At 48.1% G+C, this 25,617-nt stretch overlaps 1 protein-coding gene across 1 annotated transcript in view; it reads left to right on the top strand.

Annotated features, from left to right (window-relative positions):
• The first annotated feature begins 14,970 nt into the window (after nt 1-14,970).
• The window catches only part of LOC119978203 (Na(+)/H(+) exchange regulatory cofactor NHE-RF2), a 144,755-nt gene continuing 134,108 nt past the window's right edge, over nt 14,971-25,617 (top strand). The window contains exons 1-2 of the mRNA XM_038819635.1: nt 14,971-15,658; nt 21,261-21,488. Coding sequence (XP_038675563.1) covers nt 15,449-15,658; nt 21,261-21,488 — 438 coding nt within the window. The 5' untranslated portion in view covers nt 14,971-15,448. The remainder of the gene's footprint in view (nt 15,659-21,260; nt 21,489-25,617) is intronic.

Here is a 25,617-nt window from a genome sequence, read left to right as displayed (position 1 = left end):
GAAGGAACGATCCTTTAAGGAATTTCTTCAGTCAGAGGGTGGTGAATCTGTGGAACTCATTGCCATAGAAGGCTGTGGCGGCCAAATCACTGAGTGTCTTTAAGACAGATAGATAGGTTATTCATTAATAAGGGGATCAAAGGTTATGGGGGAAAGGTAGGAGAACAGGGATGAGAAACATATCAGCCATGATTGAATGGCGGAGCAGACTCAAGAATAAAGAACAAAGAAAAATACAGCACAAGAACAGGCCCTTCGGCCCTCCAAGCCTGCGCCGACCATGCTGCCCATCTAAACTAAAATCTTCTACACTTCCGGGGTCCATATCCCTCTATTCCCATCCTATTCATGTATTTGTCAAGATGCCCCTTAAACATCACTATTGTCCCTGCTTCCACCACCTCCTCTGGCAGTGAGTTCCAGGCACCCACTACCCTCTGTGTAAAAAACGTGCCTCGTGCATCTCCTCTAAACCTTGCCCCACAGTAATTGACCCCTCTACCCTGGGAAACGGTCTCTGACTATCCACTCTGTCTATGTCCCTCATAATTTTGTAGACCTCTATCAGGTCGCCCCTCAACCTCCGTCGTTCCAGTGAGAACAAACCAAGTTTATTCAACTGATGGGCCAAATGGCCTAATTCTGCTCCTATATCTTATGCTCTTATGGTGACTACTGGAGTCCCAGAGGATCTGTGCTGGGACCTCAACATTTTGCATTTTATATCAATTACTTAGATGAAGGGAGTGAAAGCTTGGTAGCTAAATTTGCAGAGACACAAAGATAGGTAGTAAAGTATGTTGTGATGAAGACAAAGGAGTTTGCAGAGGATATAGATAGGTTTGAGTGTCTGGGAAAAATCTGGCAGATGGAGTGTAATGTGGGAAATGTGAATTTATTCACTTTGGCAGGAAGAATAAAAAAGCAGAGTGTTGTTTAAATTGAGAATGTCTGCAGAATTCGGAGGTGCAAAGGGATTGAGGTGTCCTAGTACATGAGTCACATAAAATGAGTATGCAGTTACAACACATAATCAAGAAGGCTAATGGAATGTGATTCTTCATTACAAGAGGAAATGAATATAAAAGTAAGGATGTTATGGTTCAGTTATACAGGGCATTGATGGGACCACATCTCGAATATTGTGCAATTTTGATCTCCTTATTAAAGAGAGGATATAAATGCATTGGAAGTGGTTCAAAGGGGGTTTACTGGATCGATACTGGAATGAGCGGGTCATCTTCTGAGGAAAGGTAGGACAGGCTGGATTTCTTTCCACTAGAGTTTAGAAGAGTGAGTGGTGACTTGATTAAAATATATAAGAGCCTCAACAATCTCAACAAAATATAGGTGGAAAGGATGTTTCTTCCTTTCTCCTACTCCACCCAATGCCTCGGCCTTGTTGGGTGAGCTCATGGACTTCCTATATTTGGAGAAGGTCACGTACACCATCAAGGAGTCAGTAGACGAATTCTACCCAAGATGGCAGCCATTCGTTTCTTTTGTTAAAGAGTAAAACACCATCAGTTTTTAAGGGGGTTTTAGTTTAATGTTGGGGGATTAAGACTGGATGTATTTTTATTATTGATTGTGTACTTTTTACTTTGTCTCTTGATGCATCTGAAACGTTTCCAATAAAAATATATTTTTAAAAAAGCAACGACCAATTGATATCTTTTATGTTAATTTAAACACAGAATCAACCACACTAGCAACAAAAAAATAGCTTTACAGTTAAGTTACAACAGTTCTTAAGAAAAAGAGAAAACCTTAACTTACTTTTTAAACCTGCCGCCATTTTCAAATTCAGCAAACCAATATATTTGAAATCATAGAATTTACAGTGCAAAAGGAGGCCATTCGGCCCATCGAGTCTGCACCGGCTGTTACAAAGAGCACCCTACTCAAGCCCACGTATCTACCCTATCCCCGTAACCCAGAAACACCCACTTACACTTTTTGGACACTCAGGGCAATTTAGCATGGCCAATCCGCCTAACCCGCACATCTTTGGACTGTGGGAGGAAACCGGAGCACCCAGAGGAGACCCACGCAGACACGGGGAGAACATGCAGACTCCACACAGACAGTGACCCATCCGGGAATCAAACCTGGGACCCTGGAGATGTGAAGCAACTGTGCTAATCACTACGCTACCATGCTGCCCTAATACCACTCATGAATATGGTTGATAGCCAGGATTATACTTTCTTTTCTCTGTGCAGAATCTTTGGGGGCAGAACCTTTGAAACACCTCTGTTCAGGTGAGAGTTCTAGGACCAACTAAATTTTTAGACCGAACTGGCTACTTCTGTTAACTACATTATCAGTACCCAAAGCATAAGACATTCTTTTGTTTCTTCTTACAAGATATGACTAGTTTAGCCAGGACTGAACACAATAACTCTCGTAAATTATCTACATCCCAGGGGTCGTTCAGAAATAAACAATATTTCATTAGCTGGCTATCTGTAAACAAGTAAATAGTTCTCAAGATCTATTAGCAGAACACGTCACCTGCAAATCACTAATTATGTCACTTTGATGACACCTTACTCACCACTTTAGCAGTCATACTGTCTGAATGCACCTTAACCCAGGTTTTAACATTACTGCAATAAAATTTAAAATAAGACAATTTCTTACATTCATCACACCTTACCCCATAAAAAAAATGAACCAGCAATATGAAAAGATGGCTTCATTTTCCAAAGTATTTTCAACTTTAAATACTATTCATTACTAAAGATGACTATTACACTACGATACATATCTCGTCATATTCATGCATGTATATTTAAACATCAGTATAGTCCATTTAGTTTCTCCATCCCAACTTTAAACATTCCATCCTCCTCCATCTCAAAGTCATGATAAACCATCTGCATTTATGTCTTCTCTTCCTGCTACATGTATACATTTCAAGTTAAATGGTTGTAACAATAAACTCCATTTAAACAGTCTTGCATCATGATCATTAAACTTCTTCAGAAACTTCAATGGATTATGGTCTACATAAACAATTGCCTTTTGTGAAAATGTTGCAATGCCAACACCAAACTCAATGTTTCCCTCTTGATGGTTGAATACTTCTCAAGAACATATAGTTTTCTGAATAAAATAACCAACGGTTGAAAATCACTTATTGTCACGAGTAGGCATCAATAAAGTTACTGTGAAAAGCCCCTAGTCGCCACATTCCGGTGCCTGTTCGAGGAAGCTGGTACGGGAATTGAACCGTGCTGCTAGCCTGCCTTGGTCTGCTTTCAAAGCCAGTGATTTAGCCCAGTGTGCTAAACCAGTTCTTCCTATACCTTTTCCATCTTCTTGTAATAATACAGCACCAACTCCCATATCACTCGTATCAATGGCCACCTTAAATTGCTTGTCGTACATAATTCTGTGTCATCAAAACTGATGCTGTTCTCGACACAGTTTTCAGATTATCAAATGCCTCCTGACATTCTGACGTCCAATGAACTTTCTTGTTATTTTTCAAAAGTTCAGTCAGTGGAACAACCACACTGATAAAATGTGGCACACATGTTGTGTAGAAACCACTCATTGCCAGAAATCTCAGAAGCTCTCTTCTCGTTGACAGTATTGGGAACTCCCAACAGCTTTTGTTTTCATGATCGCAGGGGCCATCTGGCCACGTCCAACAGTATTGGGCAGCACGGTAGCATAGCGATTAGCACTGTTGCTTCACAGTGCCAGGGTCGCAGGTTCGATTCCTGCTTGGGTCACTGTCCAAATTACCTAACAAGTACGTCTTCCGGGACTTGTGGGAGGAAACCGGAGCACCCAGAGGAAACCCACGCAGACCCGGGGAGAACGTGCAGACTCCGCACAGATAGTGACCCAAGCCGGGAATCGAACCTGGGACGATGGAACTGTGAAGCAACGGTGCTAACCACTGTGCAACCATGCCACCTATTCCAGTTTTCAACGTATTGTCATTGTTTAATTTGCAATTCGATCTTAGCTAATGCCAATGATTCTTGCCACAACTCAGGTTCTGTATCTGGCACCTCTTCCAAATTTAAATTCTGAGCTATTGCTTTAATTGCCTCCATCTTCCCCGTCCCTGGAGGTAAATGCGACTGCATCTAGTCCACCAATTACAGAAGTTACATTTTAAACAGCATTTGTAAACCTCCCAGGGTTATTTCTTTAACACCCAGGACACACTTAGCCTCTGAAAGAACCATTTTACAAGTCACTCCTTCTTAATATGATAGAGTATCAACAACTGAAAACAACAGCTCCTCACACTCACTGTCTTTAAAGCCAATGGGCTGGATTCTCCGTCGGCTGGATCCTCCACTTCACCGGCAGTGCACTCACGCCTGTGGATTTCCCAACGGCATGGGATGGCCAAAGCCGAGAAGGATGATACCAGCGGGGGCGTGCCACGCCAGAAAACAGGTCTGGTGGGATAGAGAATCCTGCCCAATAATTCCCAAACCAAACAAGGAATTACACTTTTTAAATCCAAGCAAAGAGCCCCCAATTTTGTTGGGATCCCAGACGAGAACCCAACTATTTTCAATTTGTAAAACGGCAAGGGGTGGCATGGTGGCACAGTGGTTAGCACTGCTGCCTCACAGCTCCAGGGACCCGGGTTCAATTTGGCCTCGGATGACCCTCCGTGAGGAGTTTACAATTTCTCCCCGTGTCTGTGTGGGTTTCCTCCGGGTGCTACATTCCCCTTAGTGTCCTAAAGGTTAGGTGGGATTACTGGTTATGGGAATAGAGTGGAGGCATGGACTTAAGTAGGGTGCTCTTTCCAGTAGCCAGTGCAAATATGATGGGCCGAATGGCCTCCTTCTCAACTGTAAATTCTACGATTCTATGAATGTTAATGCATCACAGGCGTGATAACACTGACCCATAGGTATCTTTTATGTTAAAACACCTTTAATTTAAACACAAAATTAACCACATTAGCAACAAATAGCTTTACAGTTAACAGTCACAACAATTTTTAAGAAAAAGAGAAATCCTTAATTAATTCCTAAACCTGCCACTATATTGCAATTAAGCAAACCAATATATCTCAAATATATGAATACACTTACCAACGAGGTTTCTACTTGTTTTCCTCTGTGCAGAATCTTTGGAGATAGAGGGTGGGATTTCCGTCGGCCGATACAGGAATCATGAAACGCGATTGGGCGGAGAATCAGTTCCAACGCCGAAAATGCGGCAGGCACTGATTTCACGCCAAATCACAATTCTCTGTCACCTCGACAGCAGCGTCAATGAGTTCCAGAACGGACATACAGTAAACACCATTGGCCTATTATTAGCGGGCCCAATCCGGTATTCCCCAGGGTCTCTGAGATTCTCTGCCTCCAAATAGCCAGAGTCCCAATGGCGAGGTTCACTTGTGCTTTTAAAAATTGTGAAACAGGCACCATGGCTGCTGAAGGAGAGCGAGGGGGTATGAAAAGTGTCCAACATCGCAATGATTTGCTGACAGTTGTGCCTCTGGCCAGGGGACCTGCCAAGGCCGGGGAGAGTAGTGGGGGGTGCCCAGGAGGTGGGGTGTAGGGTCAGGGTGGACGGGCACAAAACACCATTGCCACAGCCTGCAAGGCAGCCATGCAGCTCCGCACGCCGCTGACTGCCCGCTATGAACTTAGGGCCATGGGTCATATGGGTGTCCATCAGGCCACTCCCCTAGGAGCCCTCTGGCCCCAGCCAACCCATCAGCTATATGGGCGCACTCCAGCACAACCAGGGCCATCTTGTTGGCTGGGATGGTGAGCGTGGAGTGAAGTGTGTATATGCGGCTGCAGCTTATTGGCCTCCTGAGTGTCAGTTACGAATCTGGCACCATTTTTCATTGGAATCGATTGTGTTCCACGTGGTCCCAGTGCTAGCCCCTTAACAGTCACTCCATCGGTCCAGGTACGGTGCCAGTTTTGCTGTTGTGAAAGTCCACAAATCCTGCCCTGGCATCAACACTTAGTCTCAGGAATGGAGAATCCAGCCGAGAAACTTTCAGGACAAAACTGAAACACCTCTGTTCAGGTGAGAGCTCAGGGACCAACTAATTTTTCAGACAGACCTGGCTCCTCCCATTAACTACGTCATCTGTACCCAATGCAAAGCATTATTTTGACCCTTCCTACAATATTTGATTTGTTTAGCCAGGACCAAACATAATGTCCTTCAAACATTCTCTATACCCCAAGAGTCCTTCAAACATAGACAATATTCCATTAGCTAGCTCTCTGAAACATGAAAATGGTTCTCAAGATCTATTTGCAGAACACTTCACCTGCAAATCAATGATTACTGCACTTATACAACACCTTAATCACCACTCCAGCAGTCATACAGGCTATGCATCTTAGCACAGGTTTTAATAATATTACTGCAAATAAATATAAAATATGTCAATTTCTTGCATCTATCACAATATGCTGGCCTAGCGAGTGACACCATGAACAAATTATTTGAACAGTTACTGTGTATGGGATCTTGCTTTGCACAAGTTGACTGCTGTGTTTTCTACCTTACAACAGTATCTACATTTCAAAAGTATCACATGAGCTGTAAAGCACTTTGGGACATCTGAGTTCATCAAAGGCACATTTAAATTCAAGTCCTTCTTGAAATAACAACAGTGAAAAGCTTTCTTACTCCTCTTTTTAACCTGATAATAATGTCACTTGTTAATACTTGGTGGTATTTTCACTAAAATTTTGTGTTTGACTCGCAGTACAAAAAGAATTCTATGAGTAGTTTATTCTTTCATTTAAAAAAGGCCTCAAAATGGAAGAGTGGGCCACATTGTCCTTCCTTAAAAGTAATAAAAATTTCCCACTGGAGCCAGCTTGCCCCAGTGGGTGGGAGAGGGGGATGGGGCGCTGGGGAGTGGGGAGGAGGACGGGGAAACAATGGGAATGAGACAGGAAGGCGCCGGAGTGTTGAGTCACCGGGCTAGCAGATTGGCTAGTCAAGGGAGTCAGGTGGGGGGAAGTTACAGCCAGTAGATGGCAGGGGTGGGGGTATCGGGGGATGGGGTTAGGGGGGGGTTGTTCTGCTGACGGGGGAGGGACTTGAAAAAGTCACTGGAAAGGAGGTCGAGGGTGGAGGCAGCCAGAGGGCGGGCCAGGAATGGCGCGACGGACGGGCCAGGGGCCGGCCTGAGAAAGGCTGTGGCTGACCAGCGGGGTGGGGGGGGGGGGGGGGGGGGGGGGGGGGGATGTGCCCCCCGACCAGGCTGATCACCTGGAACGTCAAGGGTCTGAATGGGCCGGTTAAGAGGGCGCGGGTGTTCGCGCACTTGCGGGCCCTGAGGGCGGAGGTAATTATGTTGCAGGAGACACATCTGAAAGTGTCTGACCAGACCAGGCTAAGGAAGGGCTGGATTAGCCAGATCTTCCACTCGGACTTGGACTCGAAGTCCAGAGGGGTGGCAATCATGATCAACAAGCGCGTGCAATTTGAGGCAGAGGGCATATCCGCAGACAGGGGGGGGGGCAGATACCTGATGGTACGGGGCAGACTGGAGGGGAGAAGAGTGGTGCTGGTGAATATATATGCCCCGAACTGGGATGACGTGGACTTCATTAAAAGAGTGCTGGGGAAGATCCCGGACCTGGATTCTCGCAGGCTAATAATGGGAGGGGACTTTAACATGGTCCTTGACCCGACTTTGGATCGGTCGTGTCCCAGAACGGGTAGATTCTCAGCAATGGCAAGGGAGCTGAAAGGGTTTATGGAGCAAATGGGGGCAGTGGACCCGTGGAGAGATAGACAGCCAACAGGAAGGGGCTACTCGTTTTACTCGCACGTCCATAAAGTATATTCCAGGATAGATTTCTTTGTACTAAGCAGGGACTGTATGGGGGAGGTAAAGAACACGGAATACTCAGCAATTACCATTGCAGACCATGCCCCGCATTGGGTGAACCTGCAGTTCGGGGGAGCGAGCTATCAACACCCGCAATGGAGGCTAGATGTGGGACTGCTGTCGGAGGAGGGGATCTGTGAGAGGCTTCGGAGGTGTATGCAAAATTACCTGCAGGTGAATGACACGGGGGAGGTCTCAGCGGCGACCCTGTGGGAGGCGCTAAAGGCAGTAGTGCGGGGGGAGCTGATTTCAATTGGGGCCCACAGAGCCAAGGCAGACCGGGCAGAGATGGATAGATTGGTCAGGGAAATGGGTCGGATAGATGAAGAGCACGTGGAGTCCCCGGGGGAGGTTTTACTCAGGGAGAGGCAGAGACTACAGGCGGAACTGGGGGCTCTATCCACGAGCAGGGCCGTGGAACAGCTTAGGAAGGCGAGGGGAGTGGTGTACGAGCATGGGGAATAGGCTAGCAGACTGTTAGCGCAGCAACTCAGGAGGAGGGAGGCGGCCAGGGAAATAGGTAGAGTGAGGGATGGGGAGGGGCGCAAAGTGGAGGATCCGGCAGAATTGAATAAGGTATTCCGGGACTTCTATCGTAAGCTGTATACTTCGGAGCCGCCGGAAGAACCGGAGGGGATGAAAAGGTTTCTGGACGGGTTAACATTCCCAACAGTAGGTGGGGGGCGAGTGGAAGAGCTGGGGGCCCCGATTAGAGTAGAGGAGGTATTGCGGGGCCTTAAGGCCATGCAGTCGGGGAAGTCCCCGGGGCCGGATGGATACCCAGTAGAGTTTTATAGGAAGTTCTCTGAGCTGGTGGGCCCAGTCTTGGCGAGGGTTTTTAATGAGGCAAGGGACAGAGGGACCCTGCCGCCGACAATGTCACAAGCCACCATATCTCTGATATTGAAGCGGGGTAAAGACCCGGAGGCGTGCGGGTCCTACAGGCCAATCTCCCTGATTAATGTAGACGCCAAGCTCCTGGCAAAGGTACTGGTGGGTAGAATGGAGGACTGTGTACCGGAGGTGATTGGGGAGGATCAAACGGGGTTTGTGAAAGGTAGGCAGCTGGCGGCCAACCTGAGAAGATTACTTAATGTGATAATGATGCCCCCAGTGAGTAGGGAGGTGGAAGTAGTGGTGGCAATGGACGCCGAGAAGGCCTTTGACCGGGTGGAGTGGGACTATCTATGGGAGGTGCTCGGACGGTTTGGGTTCGGGGAGGGATTGGTGGATTGGATCAAACTATTATATCAGGCCCCGAGGGCCAGCTTCAGGACCAACAGAGAAGTGTCGGAGTATTTTAGGTTGTACCGAGGGGGACCAGGGCTGCCCGCTCTCCCCGCTGCTGTTTGCGCTGGCCATAGAGCCGCTGGCGATTGTGCTGAGAGCCGCAGAGGGTTGGAAGGGGATGGTGAGGGGCGGGGTTGAACATAGGGTTTCTCTTTATGCAGACGACCTGCTCCTGTATATGTCGGACCCAGTGGCCTCTTTATGCAGACGACCTGCTCCTGTATGTGTCGGACCCAGTGGCCGGGATGGGAACTATACTGGGAATGCTGAGGAAGTTCGGCCAGTTCTCAGGATACAAATTAAATATGGTCAAGAGTGAAATGTTTGTGGTCCAGGCAAGGGGCCAGGAGAACAGATTGAGAGGGCTACCGTTTAGGCTGGTTGAGGAAAATTTCCGGTATTTGGGAATCCAGGTGGCACGAGACTGGAGCAGGCTGCATAAGTTAAATTTGGCCAGGGTGGTGGAGCAAATGAAGGGAGAGTTTCGGAGATGGGATGCACTCCCGCTGTCGCTGGCAGGGAGGGTGCAGACTGTAAAGATGACAATCCTCCCTCGATTTTTGTTTATTTTTCAGTGCCTCCCGATCTTTATCCCACAGTCCTTCTTCAAAAGAGTTAACGGGCTGATCATGAGCTTTGTCTGTGCGGGAAAATCCCCGCGGGTGAAGAAGGCGATGTTGGAGAGGAACCGCAGCGAGGGAGGGCTGGCTTTGCCGAGTCTGATCAATTATTACTGGGCGGCCAACATCGCTATGATAAGGAAATGGATGGTGGGTACGGGGTCTATTTGGGAGCGGGTGGAGGCGGCTTCGTGCAGGGGCTCCAGCTTGGCAGTCCTGGTCACGGCTCCTCTACCGCTGCCGCCGGCCAAGTACACCACCAGCCCAGAAGTGGTGGTGACCCTGCGGATATGGGGCCAGTGGAGGAGGCATGTGGGGGAGATGGGGGCGTCTGTCTGGGCGCCAATCTGCGACAACCATCGGTTTGCCCCCGGGAGTATGGATGGGGGGTTCCGAGTATGGCGGCGGGTGGGGGCGGGAAAGGTGGGTGATATGTTCCTGGAAGGGAGCTTTGCGAGTTTGAGGAGCTTGGAGGAGAAATTTGGGTTGGTAAGGGGAAATGATTTTAGATACCTACAGTTGCGGGACTTTGTTCATAGACAGGTCCCATCTTTCCCACGCCTCCCGCCAATGGGGATCCTCGACAGAATAGTCTCTAGGAGGGAAGAAGGGGAGGGTAGAGTCTCGGGTATATATAAGGTGCTCATGAGGGAGGAAGGGTCCCAAACAGAGGAACTGAAACTTAAATGGGAGGAGGAGCTAGGCGGGGAAATGGAGGATGGGCTGTGGGCAGAGGCCCTGAGTAGGGTAAATTCGACCGCGACATGAGCTAGGCTCGGGCTGATTCAATTTAAGGTCGTTCACCGGGCCCATATGACGGTGGCTCGGATGAGCAAATTCTTCGGGATAGAGGACAAGTGCGCTAGGTGCGCAGGAGGACCAGCGAACCATGTTCACATGTTTTGGGCATGCCCTAAGCTGAGGGGGTACTGGGAGGGATTTGCGGGGGTCATGTCCCGGGTGCTAAAAACAAGGGTGGTGATGAGTCCAGGGGTGGCAATTTTTGGGGTTTTGGAGGACCCGGGGGTCCAGGGGGAGAAAGAGGCCGATGTTTTGGCCTTTGCTTCCCTGATAGCCCGGCGACGAATACTATTGGCGTGGAGGGACTCAAAGCCCCCGAAGACTGAGTTGTGGCTTGCGGACATGTCGAGTTTCCTGGGTATGGAGAAAATTAAGTTCACCTTGAGGGGATCTGTGCAGGGGTTCGCCCGGAGGTGGCAACCATTTATTGACTTCTTTGCGGGAGAGTGAGCGTCAGCAGGGGGTGGGGGGTAGAGTAGAGTAGGAGGGAAAATATGGCGGGTAGTACCAGTGGGAGAGGAGTGGGCTTGTGCAATATGTTATGATTGAAGTATTGAAAGTACATGGATGTTTGCACATTTTTGCTTTCTTTCTGATGATGTCTGTAACTGTTTATAAAGCCAAAAACTACCTCAATAAAATTGTTTATTAAAAAAAAAGTAATAAAAATTTCCCTCAGATATTTTCCACTAACCTTGCAGATTATGCATCAAAGATTGAAATATTAATTACGCCTTTCTGCCAGTTCTGCGGAATGGCTTTAAAATCCATGCATGGTAGATGGTAAATAGACGATTTAAAATATGGCATACTTTCACCCATGTAGTTTCCCCACATGATCATGAAACAAAATTAATACTCTCCTGCAATTCATCTGGCTACAGCAATACATTTTGAATTGCACACCAGTCTAGTCATTTAATAAATAGATCTGCTGGTGGAATTTGTGGAAACCCATGATTTGAAATTACAGGCTGTGGGTCCGTAACTTTGTCAATCTTGTGGAAGTGATACCTCTCTGTGAAAATCCAAATATAAGCATGGATTAGTTACACTCTTCCTGTTACAGTCTACCTTTTCTATTAGATCTTTACCAGTTAATAGTATATTTAGTCAAGCTGCATATCTTTGCACATTCCAGTCAGATTTACAATAATTGCTGCGCTTTGATTATACTTTGGAGCAATATGCAATACCAGAAGTTACACCCATTTTAGCTGAGGTTGGAAGTTATGAGCGTATTATAGTACAGCCATCCTTCTTTCAGAATACTATTAGGGAGTGAGAGAAATATTGCTACACAGAAGGTGGGCAAGAGTCCAAATCCAACACCAGAATCTTGGAAATATTTATGCCCTTCCACTACCCTGGCAGCAAAAAAGGTTTCAGAATGAATGAGATTTAGATTTTCAACAAAGTAATACTTTGTGAAGTTGCATGGATAGATTTGATGGATCAATGATCTAATCTTGCCTGAAAATAGTCGCAGCTTTGCCATCAATGATGATGGATGAGCCATTACCTTTAATGAACTTGATTAGCTGAGGAATAAAAACAATTTATATTTACATAGTATCTTTAACGTAAAGAAATACTATAAAGCATTCTGGAACAAGATATATCACACAATGAATATGAACTAGGTCTACTGGGAATACTGTGGATTAGTGGCAATGTCATTAAACTGCTATTTCAGAGGGTCAGGCTTATGGTTTGGGGATTAGATCCCAAATCCCACAGCAGCTGTTGGAATCAAAATGAAATTAATAAAATTAAACCTGGAATTGGAAGCTGGTCTCAGTAATGGTGACCATGGACCTGTCATTGATTGTCACAAAAACCCATCTGATTCATTGTTGCCCTTTAGGGAAGGAAATCTGCTGTTGTTACCTGGTCTAGCCTACATGTGACTCCAGACCCACAGGAATGCGGTTAACTCTTACCTGCCCTCTGAAATGGCTGAGCAAACCACTGAATTGAATCAAACTGCAGCAGAAGGTCAGACTGCAGTGGTTTAAGAAGGCAGCACACCACCACCTTCTCAAGGGCAGTTAGGGATGGGTAACCTAATGTCTTTTAGGAAAGGCAATCTGTCGTCCTTACCTGGTCTGGCCGACACGTGATTCCAGATCCACAGGAATGTGATTGACTCTTAAACACCCTCATGGATGGGCAACAACTGCTGGACCGGCCAGCGACACCCACATCCCATGAACGAATAAAAAAAACAAGCAACACCCAAATCCCATGAAAGAATTACTTTTAAAAAACTAGATTGTCCAATAGTTTGATAGGTCTAATTTCATAGCTCCTAGCTTTAAGAAAGATTGTAAAGTATCCATGCTACAATACACTCATGCAAGATCATTGGAAAGAAGGAGTTGCATTTCTATAGCACCTTTCAGGACTTCAGGATGGTTCACGATGCTGTATAGGCAATTAAGTATCTTTCTGAAGTTTTGTCTTAGTTGTAATGTAAAAACATCCTCAGGCCTGTGGAATTTGGAATCCAGTCACAACATTTACGTCTTTTTATACACATTGAGGGACCGCCAAATGAAAACTCAACAGGATTTATCCCATGGACTGCATTTTCTCTAACATCTGTCTTCTAGAGAAAGGTTCAATCGGTTAAGTTTGCCTCTGAACTCTGACTGATCTGAAAGTCTGCCTAGGGAGGGAGCGTGGGAGCTGGCTGAGGACAGGAAGCACCTTCCCTTAGTATTTATAACCCCCCACCCTTCCTTTAACAAGGCTGTTTATAGGGAGTCGGGACATTGTGGCAGTCATCACAAGACCCCAATCTTGGAAGGCGGACACACAGCTTCAAGCCTACAAATCCTGCAGTTTACATTCCCGCTTGCTTCTTGGGGTGGTGGTGGTGGTGGTGGTGGTGGTGGTGGTTGGGGGGGGGGGGGGGGGGGGGTGCATTGCTAATAAGGATGAAGCTGGCATCGCCCAGAGCCATCAACCTCAATTAAGTTAACAAAAGTGCCCCCTTCTCTAAAAACGTGCAAACATCTGTATCATTTTAAAAATAAATCTTGAATTTTCATAATCTTGCATTTATAAAGCACCCTTTCAGGACCACCAGATGGCCCAAAGAGATTTACGGCATTTGAAGCTCTTTCGAAGTGTAGTCACTTATGTAATGACACTTACAGCAGCCAATTTGTGCAGAGCAAGATCTACAAACAGCAATGTGATAGCAATCAAATTACCTAGTTTTAGTGATGTTGATTAAGGGATAAATATTGTGAGTTTCTTTGGGGACACTGGGAGTGGATAAGGGTATTGAAGAGAGGCAGGTAGCCAATGTGACCACCTCTCCTGCTGTGCTGAACCTCAAGATTCGACCTGCTACCTAACCAATGCTCCATCAGACCATAAGACATAGGAGCAGAATTAGGCCACTTGGCCCACCGGGTCTGCTCCGCCGTTGAATCAAGGTTGATATTTTTCTCATCCCCATTCTCCTGCCTACTCCCCTTAACCCCTGATCCCCTTATTAATCAAGAACGTATGGATGGCATGATAGCACAGTGGTTAGTACTGTTGCTTCACTGCACTAGGGACCCGGGTTCGATCCCCGGCTTGGGTCTGTGTGGAGTCTGCACGTTCTCCTCGTGTCTGCGTGGGTTTCCTCTGGGTGCTCCAGTTTCTCAAACAAGTCCCGAAGGACGCGCTTGTTAGGTGTATTGGACATTCTGAATTCTCCCTCTGTGTACCCGAACAGGCGCCGGAATGTGATGACTAGGGCTTTTCACAGTAACTTCATTGCAGTGTTAATGTGAGTCTACTTGTGACACTGATAAAAATTATCATATGGGTTTAGCATTATGGACTGTATGTCCCTATACAATGCGTATGTGCGTTCCCTTTATCAATTTGCCTTCTTATTTGTAATAGCTTTGTAAATCTGACCACCCCCCCCCCCCCCCCACCCACCCCATTCCCCCTCCCCCCTCCCCCCTCCCCCTAACATGGTTCCATGTTCTGACGTGGGCATCACCGACTGGGCCAGCATTTATCGCCCATGCCGAATTGCCCTTGAGCCATTTCAGAGTCAACCACATTGCAGTGGACCTGGAGTCACATCACAGTGTAATCCTTACCACTCTTGGCTTTGTAATCTAAATTGCAGGGGACTACATTCAGGGCGGCCCTTGGAGACTGTTGGTCAGACTTCTAGAATGGGAGAATGATATCATTTTGGATTAAGAAGTTTGTGTTCCAAGTGAAACTCTTGTTTTGTTTACAAATGTGATGTGTCGAGTTATATGACACCCTGGTTTCAAGTCTTGCCGTTGCCCCCGGCTTTCGGTAGGTGGCAGTCAGCCGAAGCAAGGGGCCAGCTACAAAAAACTTGAACTTAAAAAAAAAGAGAGAGAGAGTAAATTGTCATTGTTGCTCGCCTGTCATCGCTGCCCAATGCGTGCCGGCCTGCTCCTGTTTCAAATCCTTGGCATCTTTTGTTTGTAAATCTTGCAGACTTTAATGAAAACGTGGTTTTGCTGGACAACGCAGGGGATTTTCTTCCTCTTTTGCCAAAGAGACAGCAGCTGATTTCTGCTGGTCAGCGCTGGAGTTGCGTGTGTTTCAGTGCGGGAGGGTTTGGAAGTTTCCGAGGAGGGTTTTAAAGGGAGGTGCGCAGCGGCAGCTTCCCTTTGGCGTTCCCGGTGGGAATATAACTGCACGGTGTGGGGAGAGAGAGAGAGAGGGATCTGTCACTGAGCCGGGAGGGGAAGAGCGGCGGACCTTCAACCGCAGGAGCGAAAAGTTTATTTGCAGCCCGGGGAGAGGTGAAGCCATTACCTGAAACTGACCAGCGGACGGGCTGAAACTGACCCAGAGCCCCGGCGGCAGGATGGCCAAGGACCACCTCAAGCCCCGCTTGTGCCACATGATAAAGGGCGAGTGCGGTTACGGCTTCCACTTGCACGGCGAGAAGGGCAAAAGCGGCCAGTTCATCCGCAAAGTGGAGCCCGGCTCGCCGGCCGAGGCGTCCGGTCTGTCGGCCGGGGACCGGGTGCTGGAGGTGAACGGCGAGAACGTGGAGACGGAAACCCACAACCAGGTAACCGAGCGGGGCCGCGGAGCAAAGTTTCTCTCCTCCCCACTTAATTCAAACGAAAATATTGCAGCCTTTTCTGTAGCCACCAAGCGAGTAACCGGGACATGTTCCCCGCGATGGGAAGGATTCCTGTGGAGTTTAATGGGAATAATCTCATGTTGCAGCAGTTCGGGCAGTTATTTCAGCCACTGTTTGTGTACAGACAGACATTGGCCGTAAAGATCAGCCTTTTAAGATCCCCATCTCTCCCTGTCTCTCTCACACAACTGGTTTCCAAGTTTGGGGGGGAGGGTGTTGAGATATTAAAGGGGAGAGTTGGTATATCGAGGGTGTGTGTGTTGTGCGGGATTGGGAGAATTGCCTTTCGTGCAGACGTCCCTACGAGTTTGCTGTAGTAGTTCAACCCAGGCGAAACAATGACGGCCTTGCGAAATCAACAAAACATTGTTGTTGTGTGTGAGAGGGACAGAGTTATGTATGTGTGAGAGAGAGGGGGACAGAGTTGGCAGTGCGTGTGAGAGAGAGACGGGCAGAGTTGGCAGTGAGTGTGAGAGAGAGGGGGACAGAGTTGGGAGTGAGTGTGTGTGGGAGAGGGACAGAGTTGGGAGTGAGTGTGTGGGAGAGGGACAGAGTTGGGAGTGAGTGCGTGGGAGAGGGACAGAGTTGGGAGTGAGTGTGTGGGAGAGGGACAGAGTTGGGAGTGTGTGTGTGGGAGAGGGACAGAGTTCGGAGTGAGTGTGTGTGTGAGAGAGGGACAGAGTTGGGAGTGAGTGTGTGTGTGTGGGAGAGGGACAGAGTTGGGAGTGAGTGTGTGGGAGAGGGACAGAGTTGGGAGTGTGTGTGTGTGGGAGAGGGACAGAGTTGGGAGTGTGTGTGTGTGGGAGAGGGACAGAGTTGGGAGTGTGTGTGTGTGGGAGAGGGACAGAGTTGGGAGTGTGTGTGTGTGGGAGAGGGACAGAGTTGGGAGTGTGTGTGTGTGGGAGAGGGACAGAGTTGGGAGTGTGTGTGTGTGGGAGAGGGACAGAGTTGGGAGTGTGTGTGTGTGGGAGAGGGACAGAGTTGGGAGTGTGTGTGGGAGAGGGACAGAGTTGGGAGTGTGTGTGGGAGAGGGACAGTTGGGAGTGAGTGTGGGGGAGAGGGACAGAGTTGGGAGTGAGTGTGTGCATGTGTGTGAGAGAGGGACAGAGTTGGAAGTGAGTGTGTGGGAGAGGGACAGAGTTCGGAGTGAGTGTGTGCAGGAGAGGGACAGAGTTCGGAGTGAGTGTGTGCATGTGTGAGAGAGGGACAGAATTGGCAGTGAGTGTGTGTGAGAGAGGGACAGAGTTGGGAGTGTGTGTGTGGGAGAGGGGCAGAGTTGGCAGTGAGTGTGTGAGAGAGAGGGGGACAGAGTTGGGAGTGAGTGTGTGTGTGTGTAGGAGAGGGACAGAGTTGGGAGTGAGTGTGTGTGTGTAGGAGAGGGACAGAGTTGGGAGTGAATGTGTGTGGGAGAGGGACAGAGTTGGGAGTGAATGTGTGTGGGAGAGGGACAGAGTTGGGAGTATGTGTGTGGGAGAGGGACAGAGTTGGGAGTGAGTGTGTGCAGGAGAGGGACAGAGTTGGGAGTGAGTGTGTGGGAGAGGGACAGAGTTCGGAGTGAGTGTGTGCAGGAGAGGGACAGAGTTGGGAGTGAGTGTGTGGGAGAGGGACAGAGTTCGGAGTGAGTGTGTGCAGAAGAGGGACAGAGTTGGAAGTGTGTGTAGGAGAGGGACAGAGTTGGGAGTGAGTGTGTGTGGGAGAGGGACAGAGTTGGGAGTGAGTGTGTGGGAGAGGGACAGAGTTGGGAGTGAGTGTGTGGGAGAGGGACAGAGTTGGGAGTGAGTGTGTGGGAGAGGGACAGAGTTGGGAGTGAGTGTGTGGGAGAGGGACAGAGTTGGGAGTGAGTGTGTGTGGGAGAGGGACAGAGTTGGGAGTGAGTGTGTGCGGGAGAGGGACAGAGTTGGCAGTGAGTGTGTGCAGGAGAGGGACAGAGTTGGCAGTGAGTGTGTGTGGGAGAGGGACAGAGTTGGGAGTGAGTGTGTGTGAGAGGGACAGAGTTGGGAGTGTGTGTGTGTGTGGGAGAGGGACAGAGTTGGGAGTGTGTGTGTGTGGGAGAGGGACAGAGTTGGGTGTGTGTGTGTGGGAGAGGGACAGAGTTGGGAGTGAGTGTGTGTGGGGGAGAGGGACAGAGTTGGGAGTGAGTGTGTGTGGGAGAGGGACAGAGTTGGGAGTGAGTGTGTGGGAGAGGGACAGAGTTGGCAGTGAGTGTGTGGGAGAGGGACAGAGTTGGGAGTGAGTGTGTGGGAGAGTGACAGAGTTGGGAGTGTGTGTGTGTGATGGGGAGGGACAGAGTTGGGTGTGTGTGTGTGTGGGGGAGAGGGACAGAGTTGGGAGTGAGTGTGTGTGGGGGAGAGGGACAGAGTTGGCAGTGAGTGTGTGGGAGAGGGACAGAGTTGGGAGTGAGTGTGTGGGAGAGGGACAGAGTTGGGAGTGAGTGTGTGGGAGAGGGACAGAGTTGGGAGTGAGTGTGTGGGAGAGGCACAGAGTTGGGAGTGTGTGGGAGAGGCACAGAGTTGGGAGTGTGTGTGTGTGGGGGAGAGGGACAGAGTTGGGAGTGAGTGTGTGTGGGGGAGAGGGACAGAGTTGGGAGTGAGTGTGTGTGTGGGAGAGGGACAGAGTTGGGAGTGAGTGTGTGGGAGAGGGACAGAGTTGGGAGTGAGTGTGTGTGGGAGAGGGACAGAGTTGGGAGTGAGTGTGTGCGGGAGAGGGACAGAGTTGGCAGTGAGTGTGTGCAGGAGAGGGACAGAGTTGGCAGTGAGTGTGTGTGGGAGAGGGACAGAGTTGGGAGTGAGTGTGTGTGAGAGGGACAGAGTTGGGAGTGTGTGTGTGTGTGTGTGTGGGAGAGGGACAGAGTTGGGAGTGTGTGTGTGTGGGAGAGGGACAGAGTTGGGTGTGTGTGTGTGGGAGAGGGACAGAGTTGGGAGTGAGTGTGTGGGAGAGGGACAGAGTTGGGAGTGTGTGTGGGTGGGAGAGGGACAGAGTTGGGAGTGAGTGTGTGTGGGGGAGAGGGACAGAGTTGGCAGTGAGTGTGTGGGAGAGGGACAGAGTTGGCAGTGAGTGTGTGGGAGAGGGACAGAGTTGGCAGTGAGTGTGTGGGAGAGGGACAGAGTTGGGAGTGTGTGTGGGTGGGAGAGGGACAGAGTTGGGAGTGAGTGTGTGTGGGGGAGAGGGACAGAGTTGGCAGTGAGTGTGTGGGAGAGGGACAGAGTTGGCAGTGAGTGTGTGGGAGAGGGACAGAGTTGGCAGTGAGTGTGTGGGAGAGGGACAGAGTTGGGAGTGAGTGTGTGGGAGAGTGACAGAGTTGGGAGTGTGTGTGTGTGATGGGGAGGGACAGAGTTGGGTGTGTGTGTGTGTGGGGGAGAGGGACAGAGTTGGCAGTGAGTGTGTGGGAGAGGGACAGAGTTGGGAGTGAGTGTGTGGGAGAGGGACAGAGTTGGGAGTGAGTGTGTGGGAGAGGCACAGAGTTGGGAGTGTGTGGGAGAGGCACAGAGTTGGGAGTGTGTGTGTGTGTGGGGGAGAGGGACAGAGTTGGGAGTGAGTGTGTGTGGGGGAGAGGGACAGAGTTGGGAGTGAGTGTGTGTGTGGGAGAGGGACAGAGTTGGGAGTGTGTGTGCGTGTGTGTGTGTGTGGGAGAGGGACAGAGTTGGGAGTGAGTGTGTGTGGGGGAGAGGGACAGAGTTGGGAGTGAGTGTGTGGGAGAGGGACAGAGTTGGGAGTGAGTGTGTGGGAGAGGGACAGAGTTGGGAGTGTGTGTGTGTGGGGGAGAGGGACAGAGTTTGTGTGTGTGTGTGTGTGTGTGTTGGAGAGGACAGAGTTGGCAGTGAGTGTGTGTGTGGGAGAGGAGGACAGAGTTGTGAATGAGTGTGTGTGTATGTGTGAGAGAGGGGGATAGAGTTGAGTGTGTGTGTGAGAGAGGGGGACCAAGTAATGAGTGTGTGTGCGAGAGAGGGGACAGAGTTGTGTGTGTGTGAGAGGGGGTAGAATAGTGTGTGTGTGTGAGAGAGAGGGGACAGAGTAGTGAGTGTGTGTGCGAGAGAGGGGGAGATTAGTCTGAGTGAGTGAGTGTGTCCCTGAGAGAGGGACCGAGTCGGGAGTGAGTGTGTGTGAGAGAGGGACAGAGTGACTTCCATATCTGGGTGACAGATATCCAGACGGGTTTTACCAAGCGGTTATATAAATGCTCCCAAAGGATGATGACTTCCTCAGGTCCCTATCAAAGCTCTGACTTTTTTTTCCTTCCCCTATCAACTTGGTCTGCCCTCTGGAATGTGGCAAAGCCTCGCATTCATTCTGCTTGTCACGCAGTTCAATGATGATGCCGAAAAAAAATCTATATAGGCGGAATAAACTCCTCATATCGCTCTTAAATGATGCAAATGTGTAAGAGTCAGGTTTCAATATTCACTGCAACAAGGCAGTCAAATCTACAAGGGTACACTGGAGAGTTGGATTCCAATTTACTCTTCTACGGGACATTACCCAGGTGTGGGAACGTTAACCCAGCCAGAATGCATTATAACATACCTAGAGTTGTGGGTGGGGAGGGATTAGGAGTGCATGCATTGTTTTTTTTTGTTGGAAAAGCTCTATTGTCACGTTTAATCACAATAGCCTACCTCTACCAAGGGAGCTTGGTGAATAGGGAGCTTGTATCAGGGATGCTTTGGTCATGTGATTCTCATTTTACAAGGAGCCTCTCAAAAACATCTGACAATTCCACGTTATTTAAAAGCTCAGCCAATGGGAAGTACTTTATTCTAAATGCTAGGAAGCAATCTTCATTTGGAGACCGCACTGGAATAACGTGGTTTAATTACATACAATTAGCACGGTTTGAGCAAAAGAATGTTGATTTTCTATCAATCTTCGAACATGTCTGCAGAAAAACAGTGCTTGGAGCGGGAGAAATGTCTAGGGAGGGAGGAGGAGGAGGAGGGGAGGGGAGGGGAGGGTACGGAAATGGCTGAGAAATGAAGATAATTTTCTTCTCTCAATGTGTTGTGGATCTTTGGAATACTCTATCCCAGATGTCTGTGGATGCACAACCCTTTAGTATGTTCTGAGATTGGTAGATATTCAGGGATATGGGGATGGTGCACTTAGGGTGCCATTTCACAGGGGCTTTTCACAGTAACTTCATTGAAGCCTACTCGTGACAATAAGCGATTTTCAGTTCATTTCAGTTTCAGTTCATTTGTTAAGTCAACCATGAGCTTGGCAAAGGCTCGAGAGGCCAAATTGTCTGCTACTGCCCTTGTTATCTTTTTAATATCACTGCAAGGTATAGTTTGGCAGAAATTGCTGAGTGTCTGAAAGCACACATTGAGCCAGCCACTTCAACTTATCTGCTAATTCAGCTTGCTCAGAATTTTCAGGGTTGGTAAAACTCTTCTGGCCCTGGCATTAGCTGAAACCGCAAAAGAAATGCACTGAATAAAATGAAGCTGCCCACTAATTCTTTGCCATTGAGATTCCATGTTCAATCCGCATGGACTCGTTGAAAGGTCGTGACCCTCTTCTTCTCCTCTAGGTTGTGCAGCGGATCAAGGCACTGGAGAATGAGACAAGACTGTTGGTGGTGGATAAGGAGACGGATGAATACCTGCGTAACCAGCGCCTCACTGGTACAGAGGACTATGGCCAGAGCCTTTCCCCTGATGAGACCAAGGACAATGGGGAAGTATGGAAACAGCAAGTAGTTCTGAACAGTGCAGAGCCGACAAGATTATCCATCAGGTCCATTGATAGCAACAAAAAGGTAGGAAACCCATTGAAAAAGGCAAGGCGAGACATGTCGGGGAAGTTAATTTGGGTAACTGGGCAAAAATATGGAAAATAAATGCCAATGCTTTTGGATTCCTCTCTTTGGTGGCAAACATTGGAATGGAATTTTGAGTTCAGAGTTGCACCTATTAATTAGCTGATCCATATTATTTTGCTTGTTGTCAAAAGCTGCAGATTTTCAAGCTGGAAAGCAATATTGGACTATACTGAAGCAATGCAATTTTCAAATAAGCAATGTGAGAACATTGTAAAGTGCAGTATAATGGTACAAAGGTTGCATAGAATACAGCAAATGGGGCAGGGGAGGGACTTCTGAATTGGTGGCACTCCAGGTTGACTCTGGCAGTATGTTCGGGGGAAGAGAGCAATAATATGCAAACTTTGTAATTAAACCTTATTTTTGTAAATAAAAGCATTCATTATGGTCTGCCAAACAGCAACATTCCTAGTGAGAAAAGGGTAAGCTTTCCTCTCTGGGTTAATCTCCCTGACTGACTGACCAACCTCTGTTGGGCAGCACGGTAGCACAAGTGATTAGCACTGTGGCTTCACAACGCCAGGGTCCCAGGTTCGATTCCCTGCTGGGTCACTGTCTGTGCGGAGTCTGCGCGTTCTCCCCGTGTCTGCGTGGGTTTCCTCTGGTTTCCTCCCACAGTCCAAAGATGTGCAGGTTAGGTGGATTGGCCATGATAAATTGCCCTTGGGGACAAAAAAGGTTAGGAGGGGTTATCGGGTTACAGGGATAGGGTGTAAGTGAGGGCTTAAGTAGGTTGGTGCAGACTCGATGGGCCGAATGGCCTCCTTCTGCACTGTATGTTCAATATTCTATGTTGTCGTACTAAATAATGGACAAAACTATAGCGTATGAAGTCGATCTTTTTTTTGATGCTGGGGAACGTTTCGTGTGGAAAAGCTTGGAGAGAAATCTCTTCAAACTTGCTGTGAGCTATATGGCATTAAGGCTGCAACCATAACCCTTGTGCATGTGCAAGTTATCTATTCAGTATCCATGTATATGATGGAATGCAGGCTTGAGCCCATGGTTTTCACTACAGAATGAGCTTCATACTTTGGAGGTGGGGGGTCTGAAATAAGAGTTTGTGTAGCTCTTTGCTTGGGGGGGGGGGGGGGGGGGGGGGGGAAGAATGGGAAAACCAGACAGCGATTCGCATCATTATTTTACCTGATTCTGTGAGGTTGGTGAGGAACTCCATCTTTGCAAGGGCATTGTTTTATAATGTAGGAGAAATTAAAGTAGGGCGATATGTGGAAAGAAAAATGTCACTGTGACTCCAGATCCTTCAAATGAGTATTATTGGAGAGGAAATGCATTCCATCATCACATTTCCATTGCCAAAATCTCAGTGCTCCTCCAATTCTGACTTCTTGAGTGTTAAGTTGAATAACTCCACCGTTGGTAGCCATGTCTTCCGTTGCCCGGTCCCTAAACTCTGAAATATCCTTTTTCCCCCAATCTGTCCCCTGTCCACCCTCTCAAAGACACTCCTGAACACCTCCTTGTTTGTGCTAATGTCTCCTTTTGTGACTCGGCACCAAACGTTGTTTGATGTTGGCTCCTGTGAAGTGCCCTGGGACGTTTTGCTGTGTTAGGAGTGTGATTTAGGAATGCAAGTTGTTGTTGAAGGATACGGATTGTACATCATTCAACATTGTTTCTAACAATCCATCTTTTTATTAACGTGCTGAACATCAGTGTTGCTAATCTTGCTGGCTCTGCCTGTTGCAAATCTCTTTGTGACACTGCATAGCTGGGATGGTGCCATGCAATGCTACACTATGGAATATGTTTTCTGCATATTGAGTGCAAGCTGGAGTGTGGCCAGAAGAAATGATGCTCTCCTGGTTTTCAAGAGCGTATTTTGATTCTCTGGTGTTCATATTGTGTTCCACTAGCTGATTTCTGTCGCAGAATGTGGTCAGATGATCTCTTGAGCTTCTGAACAAGATTAAAACAGGGAGAAAGCACTCAATGGTAGCACAGTGGTTAGCAGTGTTGCTTCACAGCGCCAGGGACCCGGGTTCGATTCCCAACTTGGGTCACTGTCTGCACGTTCTCCCCGTGTGTGCGTGGGTTTCCTCCCGGTGCTCCGGTCTCCTCCTACAAGTCCCGAAAGACGTGCTGTTAGGTGAATTGGACATTCTGAATCTCCCTCAGTTTACCCGAACAGGTGCCGGAATGTGGCGACTAGAGGATTTTCATTGCAGTGTTAATGTAAGTCGGGGCAGCAGGGTAGCATGGTGGTTAGCATAAATGCTTCACAGCTCCAGGGTCCCAGGTTCGATTCCCGGCTGGGTCACTGTCTGTGTGGAGTCTGCACATCCTCCCCCTGTGTGCGTGGGTTTCCTCCGGGTGCTCCGGTTTCCTCCCACAGTCCAAAGATGTGCAGGTTAGGTGGATTGGCCATGCTAAAATTGCCCGTAGTGTCCTAATAAAAGTAAGGTTAAGGGGGGGGGTTGTTGGGTTACGGGTATAGGGTGGATACGTGGGTTTGAGTAGGGTGATCATGGCTCGGTGCAACATTGAGGGCCGAAGGGCCTGTTCTGTGCTGTACTGTTCTATGTTCTATGTACTGATGACACTATTAAAGATTATTATTTTTATTCTGTAAAGCCACAATTGACCTAAGCATCTTTATTTACAATTTTCCTGTCAGCTTTTCTAGACTTGTCTAGTTTTCAAAATAATGGCTTTTGACTTTTATTATTTTGCTTCCTAGTTTAGTTGTATTAATTTCCATCTTTACGCTTGGACTGCTTTTGCTGCATTCCATATTTCTTCACTATCCTGCCTTCACGGTGTAATTTCTAGGATTTTCTCCCCTTTTATTGGGCGTCACTTAGTATTTTATGGCCGTTGAATAAGTAGTGATATTTGTACACCGTAATTGAGCTGCTCGAAAAAGCCAGCCAGTTCGGTAAGGTGACGGTAAAATTCTGCTTCCACTGCCCTTTTTGAGGAAGAGAGTTCCAGAGACTCACAACCCTCGGAGAAAATAATTCTCCTCATCTGTCTTAAATGAGTGGCCCCTTATTTTTTTAAACGATGATTCTTTAGTTCTAGATTCTCTGACAAGAGGAATCATCCTCTCCACATTCACCCTGTCAATACCCACTCAGGATCTTAAAGGTTTCGATCTAGTCGCCTCTTACTCTTCTAATCTCGAGTGGATACAAATCGAACCTCTCCAACCTTTCCTCAAGACGGTTCGACCAATATTCATTTGTCCTTCAACCCATTGCTTTATAAAAAACAATGGTGCTGCTGTTTGTGGATGTTCTTGCAAGCAGTTTTGTCTACCACTTTTTCTACATTCCGACTCTGATTACAGACTGTGAAGGTGTTCTTCTGACCAACACTTAAATTCATTCAACCCTATGTTCCCCCGACGCAGTCTTGTTTCTGCAGTGAGATTGATGTAATATTTATGCAGACACCACAGTGGCACGGTGGTTAGCGCTGCAGCCTCACACTGCCAGGGACTCGTGTTCAATTCCAGCCTCGGATTATTGTGTGGAGTTTGCACATTCTCCCCGTGTCTCCGTGGGTTTCCACCGGGTGCTTCGGTTTCCTCCCACAATCCAAAGATGTGAAGGTAAGGTGGATTGGCCATGCTAAGTTGCCCTTAGTGTCCAGGGATGTGCAGGTTAGGTTACGGGGATAGGGCGGGATAGATGTGGGAGTGGACCAGAGTACAGTACTCTTTCGGAGGGTCAATGCAGACGAGATGGACCAAATGGTCTCCTTCTGCACTGTATGATTCTATGAATCCATCTATTTTCTGGTCATCCATTCGCTAGTGGTAGTAGCATCGTCAATCCAGGTGAATAGGAGCTGGTTTCCTAGGGCAAGAAAAATTGAAACCAGGCAGGATAGTGAAGACTAAGGTACCAGAAACAATGCAAAGATGGTAAGGGGAATGAATACTGTGTGCACCACGGAACACGATGGAGATGGTGACAGTGAAAATAAACTAAACACTAAGAAAAATAGAACCATGGTGAGGTGTCAAAGCCCAAAACCAAAGGCAACAAAAACTCTATTTCTAACAAAAAGGAGCTAAAATGGAAAAAAACCTTAATTA

The sequence above is a fragment of the Scyliorhinus canicula genome, chromosome 15 (assembly GCF_902713615.1).
Source record: "Scyliorhinus canicula chromosome 15, sScyCan1.1, whole genome shotgun sequence".
In the NCBI taxonomy this organism is placed as follows: Eukaryota; Metazoa; Chordata; class Chondrichthyes; order Carcharhiniformes; family Scyliorhinidae; genus Scyliorhinus; species Scyliorhinus canicula.
This window is presented reverse-complemented; position numbering and strand designations above follow the sequence as displayed.